This window comes from Balaenoptera musculus, chromosome 5 (genome assembly GCF_009873245.2).
Source record: "Balaenoptera musculus isolate JJ_BM4_2016_0621 chromosome 5, mBalMus1.pri.v3, whole genome shotgun sequence".
NCBI classification, from domain to species: Eukaryota; Metazoa; Chordata; class Mammalia; order Artiodactyla; family Balaenopteridae; genus Balaenoptera; species Balaenoptera musculus.
Window position 1 is genome coordinate 21,520,439 of NC_045789.1, and position 14,808 is coordinate 21,535,246.

At 36.8% G+C, this 14,808-nt stretch overlaps 1 protein-coding gene across 6 annotated transcripts in view; it reads left to right on the top strand.

Moving 5' to 3' along the window:
• BANK1 (B cell scaffold protein with ankyrin repeats 1) overlaps nucleotides 1–14,808 on the top strand; it is a 325,608-nt gene that overhangs the window by 89,803 nt on the left and 220,997 nt on the right. For all 6 annotated transcript variants that reach the window (XR_005019889.1, XM_036851937.1, XM_036851932.1 and 3 more), the window contains exons 3-5: nucleotides 2,374–2,528; nucleotides 10,791–10,929; nucleotides 13,429–13,568. Coding sequence is in view for 5 of the 6 variants with exons in the window: in XM_036851937.1 (XP_036707832.1) it covers nucleotides 2,374–2,528; nucleotides 10,791–10,929; nucleotides 13,429–13,568 (434 nt within the window). In the remaining variant the exon portion in view is untranslated. The remainder of the gene's footprint in view (nucleotides 1–2,373; nucleotides 2,529–10,790; nucleotides 10,930–13,428; nucleotides 13,569–14,808) is intronic.

The window sequence follows — 14,808 nt, forward strand, 5'->3', positions numbered from 1 at the left end:
CTTGTTCCTTGTTGTTAAATATTCTTTGATGGAATTTTAATTAGTGACAGTATCTTTTATCACATTACACATTTTTTATCTGGTCCCTTATTGCTTAAACTGCTCCCAGTTTTCTGCATTATAAACAGTGCTTCTGTGAACATTGATAGAGGTAAATCTTTTGTACATCCATGATTATGTCCTCAGGGTAAAGAAAATAGCTCTTCTTAACCTAATACCACAGATGAATTAGCAGAAAACATCCTAGATACTGCTGCAGTGGAACAACTTACACCTTTTAAGATATATAAAATGAAATCAGTTTCCTTGTTCTTTCATCAGTTCACAAAGTGATTGAGCCAGTTCTATACAACCTTTCACTAATTTGGGGTGTGTATGTGTGTATGTGTGTGTGTGTGTGTGTATGAAAGAGAGAGAGAGAATGAGACTGTTTATGGAAGTGTTTAAAATTGTTAGAGAAATAAAGGCTGTTTTTCATTTCATTTCAAGAAAGACTAGTACTGGGAGAATCTGGAAATCCCAGGTGCTTTTGTACTTTTATTCTGTAACTTTCATAAGACAGAAAAAAAAAAAACCCAAAACAAAACTCTCTCCTTCTTAGATGTGGCATGGAGACAGCCCCTCTCCAGAGGACATCACTTTTGTTACTCTGCTTTTCTGATAGAATTACCTGTATGAAACTGCTGACTTAACTTTCTGGATGCAGTGAAACCAGAATTCTAGCCAACTTCATCTGTATTGCCTTGACACTTCTTCCTTTTTATCCTGTCAATTCCCTTTTGCCAAAGACCACTAGGACACACCTGTCCTTGAACTATTTTTTTTGCTAGTTGCAATGAAGAGAAGGCCACCATGGAGAACCATGGGACACCTCAGGAAGACTGTATAAAGAAAAGACTTATTGTAGGATTTAGGGTTGCATTAAATGATTTGAGGAAGGGTTCATGGAAGCAGGGCTTTGCTATAGTTTGCTTGCTGTCGAAAAGCACATGTAATTTTATGGTTTTGTGTATTAACGACTTATTGGGAAGCAGGTTAACCAGCTATACCAGTATACTTGAAACTGAGGGGGTTTCTGGGACACAGCGTTTTCAGTGCCCAAACCAAAAATATCCCAAGCAAACTGGGAGGAGCTGGTTACCCTACCTGGAAGGCGAGAGAAATGAAAAGAGGCTGAGACAGGAATTGGTATAGAAGCAACATCACTCACAGGAGCCAGGATTCAGGATGTTTGGTTATTTTGTGGTTTGGACAGTATTCATGTTTTTGCCTGGATTCAGACATGATTACAAAGTGGTCTGATCTCTGACTTGATCCATCATGGTGACAGGTGGCCTTGTCCGATGGTGACGTTCTGCAAAATTGTTGACGTTCAGTAGGAGAACAGGAAGCCACCTCCTAGCAACACCAAGGCCTTCACACAGTATCAGGCCAGTATCTAGCTGTCAGGAGCTGCTTTCCTTTTCTCCAATCCCCTTCTTTGAGGATTTGAGAGATACATTTGAGGTTGGCCTAAGATGACAGTTGTGAGAGTCTCTAGTGGTGAGAGCCTTGGTTCCAGTCATATTGGTTCTGTGCCCTAGTAAAATGCTCTGGGCTTTGAAACATTGAGTAATAAAAGTATTATCCATCTCTCTTAACACAGCTCTTCTTCAATAGAGAAAAGTGTCTTAATGATTGAGACGATGCTAAGTTAATAAATGTTAAATGTTTTAAAAATCAAATACTCTTTTCCCTTCTCTGAGATTCAAAATTCACATTAGAATATTTTAGTGTTCTTAGTAATACTGCCATAAAGAAACCCAACTTATTTAATTTAGGACACTTTTTTCACAGAACACATTAACATTTTGATGAACACTAATATTTCACTAATAAACTAGTGTTTCATAGAAATATGAGTTTATTTAGTGATTGTCTCCTAGTTATGCTTTTTGTTTTTAAAATTAGAAATATATGTGAAGGGTAAATAATTGTTCTGATTTAAAATGAATAAATTTTCTTAATTATAGGCATTGAAAAGAAATAGTTTCATGTTTTTCAGATTTATTGTTTTAATATTAAGAGACAATATTAAATGGTGGTTGTATTTTTTTGGGGAAAATACTTAACTAGTGGATGAAAATATTATTATGTATTTGATTTAGTTTAGTAGCTTAAGGTTATAATACTGGTTAAATTATGAAGCATTATTTTAATTATTAACATTGGTTCATTTACTTTAGCTGTCTTAAACTCAGTTTGGTTGTCCCACATATTAATTGTTTAGCAATTATAAATAAATCAATTGTTTAGCAATTAGTTTTTATAACAATGGAGGAAATAATACGGCCTTAGCTATATTGTAATCTGCATTCATGAACTTTCCTCTAGGTTCTGAGGACTACCTTGAGGTCATTATTCCAACAGACCTAAGAGTGGAACATTCTGGGCAAATAAGTGAGAGAAAGGAAATTGAAGAATTATCAGAAGCTTCCGGAAGCACCATATCACAGGCAGTGGTGCTTCCCGCTGAGATTCCATGTGAGGTCAGTAAAGACACCTTGTTATTTAAGTGACTGCATTATTTTAACGGATACTGCATTTGACTAGAATGTAATTAACACTAGAAGCTACAACACAGAGGCATTTTTGTCTACTCTGTTCATGGCCATGTCCTCAGAACCCAGAACAATATCTGGTAGTTAGTAGGCATTTGATACATATTTGTTGAATAGTAAAGTATTGAAACATATATGAAAGCATCATTTTATTAAATGTTACTTGACGTGTTACAAGCAGATTTACAATTGCTATATATATCAAGCTATTTAAAAGAAAATTGGATTCATATTAACCAGATCAAGGATTTTATTTTCATAAAAGGAAATACATTCTTGAACAGAATTTGAAAACACTTATTTTTTATCACCACTGATTTTTAAATTATAAAACATATATCAAAGGCCTACATTATGAAGTGGGACTATCATAGAGCTAGAAGAGCTGGTCCTTTGGGGAATAAAAGTATAATGTTAGAGGGAGTGGATTTCTCAGGAGGTGACTGTATGAACACATGTTGCCAACATTTCTTCCTTCTAAGTCTTCATTGGACTGAACCACTATAATAAGCCTACTGCTAGAGCTTGACCAAAACTTGGGCTGTGTAATCTCCAGACAATAAAAAGATGCTGGTCCTCAATGTCTATGGTGTGCTTGAGCAGGAAGAGCAAAAGATACAGGACGACCTTGAGAGTTGCATGAGAGGGTCCTTCAGGTGGACGCCAGTAGGTTAATGTGACAGGAGCTGCACTTGTCTGCTTACTGGGAGGCATGTTTTGGGAGAGAATCCGCTGATCCTGATGGTACCAGCAGCCCTGGGAGAAGCAGAACATTCTGCGCAGTTTGGGAAAGCTTAATTCCCTCACCTCCAGACCCCATCCCCAAGCAGGAGAATCGCCGTTTTATTATGTTATCAGTTCCAGAGGAACAAAAACTTCTTTGACACTCCCTTAAAGACCCCAGGAACTGAAACTGTACAGGTTTGAGGGAACTGAGATAGAGGATCAGGCAAAGAACAATTACAACCTACTTGAGGAAGGGAGATCAGGCCAAACAATCAGAACCAGTGGCTCCTATTGAGTCAGAAATAATGGAAGAGACAGAAATAAATAGAAGAGACGATAAAATGGAAATCAGAACTGTTCTCAAGTAGGTAAAGTCAAAGCAAAAAAAGCAAAACAAAAAACAAAAAAATCCTCTGGAACTAAAAATTGCTCACCAGGAATTATGCAATGAGTCTAAATAGCTGCTTTCAAAAATATCTGCAAGAGTAAAATTTGAATGATATAAAACCTTTCCATTATTAAATTGCAGAGAAATCAAAATCCAAAAATTAAACCCCACTGCCCTCCAAGCAGAGATAGCTCACTCAGATGGCTGAGTAGGATGAGGGTTCTTTCAGTAACAGAACTGTGGGCTTTTACGGACATGGATACAATTCTTTCAGACCCTCTGCAGTTAAATTATTTCAATTCCAAATCTCTCTTGGGTACCCCACTTTTTAAACAGTCCTAAGAGTTGAAAGGTCATATAAGATTATTTTAGCATCAGACCTACACATTAAAAAATTGAAATAAACAAATCCCTGGACCAAAAATAGTCATCCCAGTCAAAACCTTGTATTCTCAGAACCTAGATCTTAGTATAGTCTGAATCCAAGTCCCAATTTCCAAGCACCACAGGAAAGATTATTTGTATCCAAATGAGTGAAAATCATGTTTCAGATTTGCCAGGATAACTAACGTTCAGTCTATGCCAATTGTCTGAAAGCACAACCTTTGAACATTTCTGAGAAGTCTTTGAATTACTGGGTAAGTAGAGTCCACTTAAGGATACGGCCTCCTTTCTCTGGAAGTGATGTTTTGAGACTTCCCTGCCATCGTATAAAAATCTAGAAATTTACAAGGCTATCCTTGCCAGTCACCAGGTCATATTTGAGATGTGCCTCTTTCCCACCCAGTATCTTCAAAATCTATGAATTTCCCCTTATGGTTTTATGTTTCCAGCATGCCAGGGCTGAGTTGACTGGTTCAATCTAATGGCATCGTCTTCATTCTCTCTGATGACCAGAGAATTAGTTTTAATCTCACCTGTTGCCTCTTGCTGCGGAACTGCTTGGGTCTGTGGACCTGCTCCTGGAGAAGTGCCCTCCCCGTTCCCTCCTCTGCTCTGGAGAAGCAGCATAAGTAGATAGTTTAACTGAGGCAGCAGGTAAGGCTGCTGTTGCTTTTGACCCCAGGAGCCCGGCAGTATTGATTCCTCTGCTGAGTCATCTTTCCCAGCATTGTTCCTTTCCAAGGATTTCGGATTTCCTGGACCTTGAAATTTTGTGCCCCTTCAAAAACTGCAGAAAAAAGGTTTTTTTCTTCAACAGATTTTTTTCATGCACTAGTGAAGATGTGCCTCCAGTGTTCTATTTATGTAAGTTATTCCCTATCTTTTTAAGAAATACCTAAATGAGTTTTAACAGTTTAATTCTGCTGCTTAATTTTGCCTCTTTCCTAGGATTAGCAATATTTGTTCTATTTTAGTATGTGTTATCCTTTTTTTTTTTGGTTGGTATGGGCCAGGATATTTGCTTTTCTAGCATATTCTTCCTGATTTTGTCTTGTATAGGGTAACTGATCATGAGAGATATGAAATCAGTGAATTCTAAGCCTGCTAATAATAAGCACATCCATTGTTCAAATGAATCTTATCCAGTTTTTGGTCCTTGATGAATAATCCACCTGGGAGGCATTCTTCCATTGGAATAACATCTAAACCAGAACTGGACCTGGTCTGTTATTTGCTAACTTCTTTTCCCTTTGCTGTGTATTTACTCCAAAGTCCTAATTTCATTAATTTCTCAGGCAGATTCCCTCAGAGCAGTGGTTCTTATCTGGGACTGATTTGGCCGTCTCTCCCAAAGGGATATTTGGCAAAGTCTGCAGTCAGATTTGTTGTCATAACGGGGGGGGCTGCTACTGGCATCTGGTGGGTAGAAGCCAGGGGTGCTACTAGACATCCTGCAACGCACAGGGCAGTCCCCACAGCAATGACTTCTCTGGTTCAAACATGTCAGTACTGCCCAGGTGAAATCCTGCCCCAGAGGATAGGAAATACATTCATGCCTCTTGATAATAGGTCACCTTCAAATCACCTAGTAATGGCATCAAGGAGGCAGTGCTCTTCTTCAGAGGCTTGTCTGCAGTCCTGCCAGTTCTATGATCACTTGTTAGAGCTGCATCATCTCTAAAAAGTGATTCAGTCACTGGATATTTTTTTTTAATGGATTTGACCTGAATCTTTAAGAGAGAGCCTATGAATGTTTTCCTCAATGGCCCTCTCGGAAGTACTGTGGTTTGCTCCCAGGTGCCTCTTGCCTCTCCTGTGATTTCTCTGAGCCCCAGTCACGGGTCAGGAATGGCCTCTCTATTGCTTCTTCAGTAGCACCATCCTAAAGAGTAGTCAAGAGTGAGCTTATTTTTTCTATCTTGTTTTATCTGTGTAGGCAGGACTTCAATATGTCATTCTCCCTTTTGATAGAATCTGCTGCAATCACAGCTTTTCTCCACCCCAAACCTCTTACTTCCTTTGTTATAATTAACTGATATTTCTTTATATTTATGTTATTCTCCCACTGCTGCTGTTCTGATAAGACTGAAATATGCTTTTAAAAGTAGTCTGGTCACTTGTTGATTTCTTGAGCAAATTTAGTTCTGAAAGTTATAGCATAACCAGAAAAGGCCTTTTAAGGGGCCTTATCAGCATTTGAATCTATATTAATTTCATTGAATCATTTTTCTATCTGAATCCTAGAACATGGCATATTCCCTAATAAAGACCTTCATTTCATTTGACCTTCACTGATGTTTAGCTTTGTGGCTGCAACCATAATATGAGACTCCAAACCTAAATCTGTATAGACCACAGCTTATATAACCAGTGAATCTAGAGAAACCCCGAGAATATATGAAGGGGTGTGGCTTGTAGAAGGGCCCATAGGCAAACTACAAAAACCTCAGAGATTAGCTCCTATCTGTTCACTCCTTGGCACTGAATACAGTTTAAAACAATACACAGAAGCTAACAGCACTGCCCACTTATTTCTGACACCAAGTCACACACTAGTCCTTGGTAGCCAACCTTAACTTAAAGTCAAATCCTGTGATTTAACTGAAAAATACAGTTAAAGCAGCAAAAGATTATTGTGTGTATCAATGCCTAAAATGTCTATGTTGTGAAGTATTACCCCTTTCGAGATAAGGTTTTACGATGACAGAAGATGTTTTTTCCCTGTAACCAAGTGGTTCTTAAACTAAGCAGCATATAGAGATTACTAGGGGAGGTTTGAAAAAGTAATAATGTCTGAATCCTACCCCCAGAGATTCAGATGTAAATGGTCTGAGTTATGGCCTGGAGATTGGGAGTTTTAAAAGCTTCCCAGGTGATTCTGAAGGGGAGAATTAGCAGCCAAATTTGGAACCATTGCCATAACCTAATCCTTGCTGTGCTGTCACGGGTCAGATCAGGGTCAGCTGCAGGGACTTGCACAGTGCTGGCTTAATGAGACCCATGCACCTGTGCTTGTAGAGCTAGTGCCTATTAATTATGAATATGAAAAGAGCCATTTGTCTGTGTGCAAGTCATAGTAAGCTGATATGATCCACTAAGATCAAAATCCTTTGTTACCGGTACTTAATGATTCATTAAAGCCTAAAGACACCCATCCTGACAGTCTAGAAACTCCACTACCTGTGTTGTATTGTAGACAGAGTTCCAGCCCTTTTGGTGAGGTCTCAAGGGTTGTGACCATTGCAGCGAATCTGTAGAGTTTGGAAGTGATAATTATTATAACTCTTTCTCTTTCTGAATGGTCAGAGCCAAATAAGGGATAAACAGAGAAGTCAGAAAGATTGAGAGCAAAATAACAGCTTCATAACTGATAACACTAAATTTATGACCACTTGAGTATCCTAATATTTCCTCCTTTGAATTAAATGTGCCCAAATAATTATATCTTTAATTAAGATGCCCATAATAATTAAGGACAGGGCTGGACGAGTACAGGCCTTCCCTCCTCCGAAGCCCCCTTCGTGCATGGAGATGCAGGAAGCAGATGAAGCTGGAGTCCTGAGGGGGATAAGGAGTAGAGCTTGCTCAATGGAAAAAATGTCATATTTTTATAGAGGTATTCTATCTGAATTGAAAAATATATACAGATTATCTCTTATGTACCTAATTTTTGCAAGATGCCGCAACGATATGAAAAAATAAAAATACCTTCGGGATGTTTAAAATCTATCTGGGAAGCCTAGACACAGGCATGAAAAGCGTATTAAGACCAGAGGGCATGGCTTAGAAAGGGTCAAATGAGGAGTACAGGTGCGAAATGTTTCATGATTCCTTCAGAAGTTGTGCGCGAAACCTGAGTTGGACCTCGATGGAGAGGATACATATGGGGAGATGGAGGGAGAGGAGGAACTCAAGGGCATGCCAACATATGTGCAAACAGGAACAGCTACCTACTCAGCAGGACCTGGTGCAAAATGAAAAGGTAGGGACCCCTGTTCAAATTATTAAGCATTTCAAGCTGCAACAGCAGAACATTAAGACAAGTGCAGGGCCTGTGAAGCTGCAGAGGTTACATGCCCATGAAGCTGGTCCCGGGTACAAATGAGGTGTCAGTGCCTCCTTGGGGGTGGTCTGTATGCTTGTGTTTTGTTGAGAACTCTTCTCTGGAAATGGTTGAAAGGTGGAGTCCTGCCCTCTACTAGGGAGAGAATCTGATGCGTAAGAAGCAGCCTGTGTGAGCCCCCGTGAATGAGAATGAGTTCTCTAGGTGAATAAACACTGGGACAGGATGCTGAGGCTCACTAAGTTTGGAAAGCGAGAGGTCAAAGTTATACAGGAAGAGAAGTACTCAGGGAAGAGAACTCCGAAGAAGTTTGAAGCCGAGGATCTTGGGGATCTGAGCCAAAGTGAAGTGGGAAGTCATTAAAGCTTCGAAGTAAGGAGTGAGATGTGAGCGATGGAGGAACTGAAGCACTGCGCTGGCAGTGAGGTCCTGTGAAGAGGAGGTGGCAGATGTGAGCACCAGGAGGGGCTCCCATTCCTGACCTCAGCTCTCAGATGAAGCAGTGCGTGGGGAGGCACAAGCAAAGAAACCGAGAAGTGTTTCCGACATGTAGGGTGTGTGAGGCCAGAGCAATGGATGGAACTGTGGGATCTTTTCTCGATGAGCAACTTACTTGGTGTGGAGAAGTTTAGTTCAAAATAATCTGTGGACAAATATTGGAGAGTGCTAGACTCCGATGGAGAAATGCCTGAAGTGGATGTGTATCCGCTGAAATGATTTTTTTAACATCAACATATTTGTAGAAACTCTTTTTTTTCAGAGCTTTAAAAATGTAAGTTTTATTGGTGGGATTTATGCTTAGGGAGATAATATTTAGTAAGAGAACTTTGAAATTAATGACTTTTGGATAAACAGAATTTTATAAGAGCATGTAAATGAGGTTTCTGTTTATTTTGTGAAGGACTGATACTTAGTTTGACTTTGAAGAAAGCCTCTGAAAGGTGATATCTGAGATAATCATAAAAATATATTTCATTTTAGTTATTTTGAAGGGTTAAACAGCAAGATGTAAAGAGTAGTACAGATTTTAAATTTAGATAGTTCTGGTTGATCTTCAGAATGTAACTCACTGTATTAGTTACCCTATTTGTAAAAGAGAAAAATGATAGCCTTCCATTTTGGTTTTGGGGTATGTGTGTATGTTTGTGTGTATATGTATGTGTGTGTTTGTTTTGGTTAGGATTAAAGGAAATGGCTTTATATAAAAAGCATAATTCCTGGTATAAAATAGATGCTCAATAAATGTTTATTCCTTCTTTTTTTCTATATTAATTCTAATTTTCTTATCCTTAATTTTCTTTCTGGATTGTTTTTAATAACTCTTTATATCTTATGTATATAGATTTAGCTTTTCCACCTTAATAAAATCTTGAAATTTTTAGATTTATAACCTTTGTCAACTCAATAGCCTTCACTGATACTCATCATAAAGAGTAACCAGAGAACCTCTATTAGGTAAGATTAAAACTACACTTGACCCTTGAACAACAGGGGTTTTGAACTGCATGGGTCCACTTAAACATGGATTTTTTTTTTAACATCTTTATTGGAGTATAATTGCTTTACAATGGTGTGTAAGTTTCTGCTTTATAACAAAGTGAATCATCTATACATATACATATATCCCATATTTCCTCCCTCTTGCATCTCCCTCCCACCCCTCTAGGTGGTCACAAAGCACCGAGCTGATCTCTCTGTGCTATGCAGCTGCTTCCCACTAGCTATCTATTTTACATTTGGTAGTATATACAAGTCCATGCCACTCTCTTACTTCATCCCAGCTTACCCTTCCCCCTCCCCGTGTCCTCAAGTCCATTCTCTACGTCTGCGTCTTTATTCCTGTCCTGCCCCTAGGTTCTTCAGAACCATTTTTTTTTTTTTTAGATTCCATATATATGTGTTAGCATACAGTATTTATTTTGAACAGGGGTTTTGAACTGCATGGGTCCACTTAAACATGGATTTTTTTCAATAGTAAATACCCCAGTACAACATGATCTGTAGTTGGTTGAATTGCGGAGGGCCTAATATCAATTATACATGGATTTTCTACTGTGCATAGGGTCGGTGCTCCTATGTTGTTCAAGGGTCAACTGTATTAGACATTTAAAACAATTCATCATAATTAAATTATAAGAGGTCTTAAAGCTAAACCTGTTCAGTCCTCTCATTTATAGATAAATACACCAAATTCTGGAAAGGTAAAGGAAAGGGATTTGGGAAAAAAAGGCTTTGGTTAGCAACTGAATTACATTCCTTGGAGGTCTGTGAACTGGTGCTCATCACCCTCAGATAGAACCTCACACACAGGGATGAGATGAGAGGAAAAGGGAGCAGCTCTGTCCTCACTGTCTTTTCAGTTGCAAAATCTGGTGTTGGGAAAAAAAAAACTGAGTATTCAATAGACATCAAGTTGATACACTTAAAATGCTGTGAGAATCCCCTTTATATATTTCATTTCTGAATATGGCTGAAACTACGGACACAATGGAGATATATAATTATCATGTGTGACCTTTATCATTAATAAATGCACTGGGTTCTTTGGTTAATGAAAACTTTCAAAAATGCCTAATTGGGTTATATTTTTCATCTAGAATCCTGGTGAAATATTTATTATTTTATTTAGAATCCTGGTGAAATATTTATTATTTTGAGAGATGAAGTAATTGGTGATTCTGTGGAGGTTGAATTTACGTCAAATAGTAAATGCATTAGAACACGGCCAGCTCTCTGGAATAAGACAGTCTGGTGTATGAAAGCTTTAGGTAAGAAATTTTTTTATGCTTTAATAAATATAAAACATCATTCTGAGTTTCTTTCAATAAATTTATGGTAAATGGTTTCACTTCCCTACAGAAACTAATATTGTTCTGCAGGTGTTTCCTGTGTTTAGCTTTCACATACCCAAGGCTGTTATTATTAATCTGGATTCGCAAAAGCATGAATGTGTAAATTATGAGAAATTAGTTTGTGTACCATGTGGTAAAATGACAGCCAGTAACATCCCATACTTTATGTCAGCAGAGAGCACTTTAATATGTCAGCTATTAAATATGGAACTAAAATTATTTGCTTTATTATAACAGGATTAGCAGACTTTTGGATTTTTATTCATGATTTTCTTTTTTCTTCTTTAATTTTTTGCCATGCAAAAAAAGTATATTTTTTGAGTATATTTTTGTTTTGGAAAGCATAGTTCTTTTTCACTATTTTATCATCATGGTACCATTTCTATATACAATCTTCCCTCTTTTCCTTATTTAAATTATGAACCTAGCCATTTTATTATCCAACTTTGCTTCAGCATGATAAATTGCATTGGATTTAAAATTCCAGTTGGAATAGACACACTTGCTGTGATAACTGTACTAAAATCAAAATTTAATATATTAATTTCTGAATGTTTTGATATAAATGTAGGACTACTTGGTTTTTGAATTTATGGTGTCCTTTTATAATTAGAGAATAAAATTACCTAACTTTATAAATGTGAACTTCATAAAATATTTTAAAGTGCAAAGATATTCAATCTTATTATAAATTTGTAAATGTAGTAAAAAATATTTAAAATTGAAGAGTATATCAAATGCATCCTGAGATTTTTTGTTTTCTTTTTAGACTGTAGCTATAATGAAATCCACTTACAGGGCATTTACAAATCTTTTCTGTTGTGTTGTGTAACGCATGTGTCCCCTCTATGGATTTCCTTGCACAGCTTAGGTCAGAGTTGGATTATAGAAAGGAAAGACTTTACACCAATCATTTATAAACATCTTAGACACTGCTTCCTGTCATGGACAAGGATATGCAGAAGTGAGATGAGAAAGAATTCTTTCTGTTTCTTTTCCATTTCTTCCAAAGCCCCTTAGTTCCTTATGCCACATTTTTAAATGATTTAATGAGCAATAATTTCTAACTAATTAGTTTAGAAGTTAAACTAAATCTAGTTAGACTAAAATCACTACAGAAAAATCAATATTGCAAATTAAGAAGTACTTAGATAATACTTCCCAAATAGCAAATCAAAATGTCAAATAAAATTGTTCACATTAAGATTTTATGTTCAGTTTACCTAGTAGCTAAGAGCAGCACAAAGAATAAAATGTTAAAGTTCAGATGTTTTTCAGAAAAGGAGGAAACTGTAATTCCAAATTTTCCAATATATACCAGACCATAATATTATCCATGTGGTTGAACAGCAAATTTGTAGTAAAAATCAACCAACCAACCAACCATTATTTACCAGTTATGCTAATTAAACCTTTCCAACTCTTTTTTTCAACTGGTGTATTCTCTAAGTTAATGATAGATTGTCTTACAAAATGTTGGCTGCTATGTAGTAATATACAGGATAGTTCCATGAATAATTATGGGAATACGTATGGGACATGCCTCAGAAGAAATGGTCTTACTTTCCCAAATGGGGTTTGGGTTATTCCAAACCCCAGATGTTTGCATGACAATTTTCCAGGAGAATTTGGGAAGTATCTCTGTGACAAAGAGTGAAAGTTTTTAAAGTGTGTTCTGTGAATGAATTTAAAGAACCCAATTTTGTTTAATTTTGTTTATTTTGTTACCTTTCCATTGAAGTGATTATTTAGTGTTATTCTTTCATAGAGAGCACAACAGTCTCGGGTAACTTTAACTTTGTTGATGTGTTACAGCAAAATTTACAATGAGGTGTATCAGCCACCTTGAACAACTTGTTCACAAAAAGGATGAATGGATGGGGTAAATAGTACTTAAATAACAGGGCATTAAACCTTGCCTTCCTAAGGGTTTTTCATTGTTATCAATTGAATAAAAGTTCTATAATTTCAATCAACTCTACTCTTTCTTTTTCCAATTTTAAGAAACTTTCCTGTAATTAATGGGAACTTTCTTCCTCAGATTAATAACAAATACTTAACTTTTAATGAATGACTTTACTGTTGTAAATTCAAAGTATTATGTAGAGATGATTATACATTACTACAAAAAATGGAGGTTAGAAGATAAGGAGAAAAGATTTAGTGTTTTGCTTTTATTATAATTTTAACATATGTTTTAATCCTTTAAGTTTTTTTAAACAATTAAGTGCAAAATTACATATTCTATTTTGTGGTTTCTAACTACTAAGGATAAAAAAAGAAAACAATTAAGTGTTAAAAGCTAGTAAAATTGTTATGAATTCTTAAAGCCTGACTTCATATTCTCTAAGAGATATAATACTGTGGTACATGCATTTGTAGACTCAGCTCCTAACTCTCTCTTTGTTTTATAAGATTTTCCTGCTGGCTCTGTCAATGTCAGTGTCTACTGTGACGGAATCATTAAGGCCACAGCAGAGATTACATACTATTCAACCCCAAAGGCTATGAAATGCCTATTGGGAGCGGCAGGTCCAGGAGATGGTGTGTACCAGGTAAGTCGATCTTTCCATGAAGTCGATAATAAGCTAAAGAGCTAATGTGGAATAAACAAATGCGTACTTTGGTATAAAGTCTGAATGTTGGTTGAATAAGAATGAATTACTGATCATTAGGAAAGGAAGAAATTGACCTATGTGTTGCAGAGATGTAGATGAATTAGTTTGTGTAAGTCAAGTCATTCCAAATAATGTCACTGGGAGACAGGTTATCCATTACAAAATAGCTGTTGTCATGGGCTCATTTTCAAGCTGTTGCAGACCAGATAAAGAAAGACAGAAGGATTAAAGAGAACTCTTAAACAATGAATTTCCTCTTTATCCAGATGTGGGCAATACAAGATAAAAGAAGGTTTGAGGTTAAGGACTCAGAAAAAACAAGAATACCACCACCAAAAAGGAAGTGTGTGGTGTTAATCTAGAAATTGTTATTTTCATGAGGAAATTTCCAAGCTCACTGTATGTTTTTCGTAGTTTCATTTACCATTGTTGTCTGACAGTGAAAGTTATTCCTTTAAATTAACAACATTTATTTGGAATTCCAGAAATGCTAAACTTTTCTGGGAACTCTGCAAAGTGGCCTTGCAGGTTTTTTTCTCTAGTGTGACAAAGTATACTCAGCAAGGATGACTTGGTGAGAAGTTTCTAGTCCTCTCCAAGGCCCTTAGTTTGGACATTCTCCAGTGAGTGATAGATGATGTGAGTGCCCTGCCCTAAGGGACTCATGGACTTAGAATGTAAAAAGTGCATTTTGATTGACTGTAAGCCATTAGTTTAATTTCTGAATTCTGTTTTATTTTTTGTAACCTGACCTACTTTCAGTGGAGAGAAAGCTTGCTTAATGTGGAACTTCTTTATGTGCTTATTACATCAGATTTTCAGAGTGAAATAAATGTCATTTCTTTTAATAGCTGCTTGATAATTAGAATTATAACTTTGCTTAATTGCCTTAGTTTTTCTGTGGGCAGGGGAGGAGACCAGAGGAGAGGCGAAGAAAGAGGTAGTTGAATTGAACATGCGATCTTCAGATTTACCACAAAACACTCCATAAGACTTGTAACAAAACCATCAATGATAGGAATGTTGACAGGTTGTCGTGAAGCCTTATTGTTTAAACCAGTTTGGAATTGGAGGCGTTGTTATTTATTTTGTGTGACACATTTTTCTATTAGAGTTCTCCTTTATGAATGATACATTTTAGAACAATGGAAAAGGTAAAAATGTTTTAGAGAAGGAC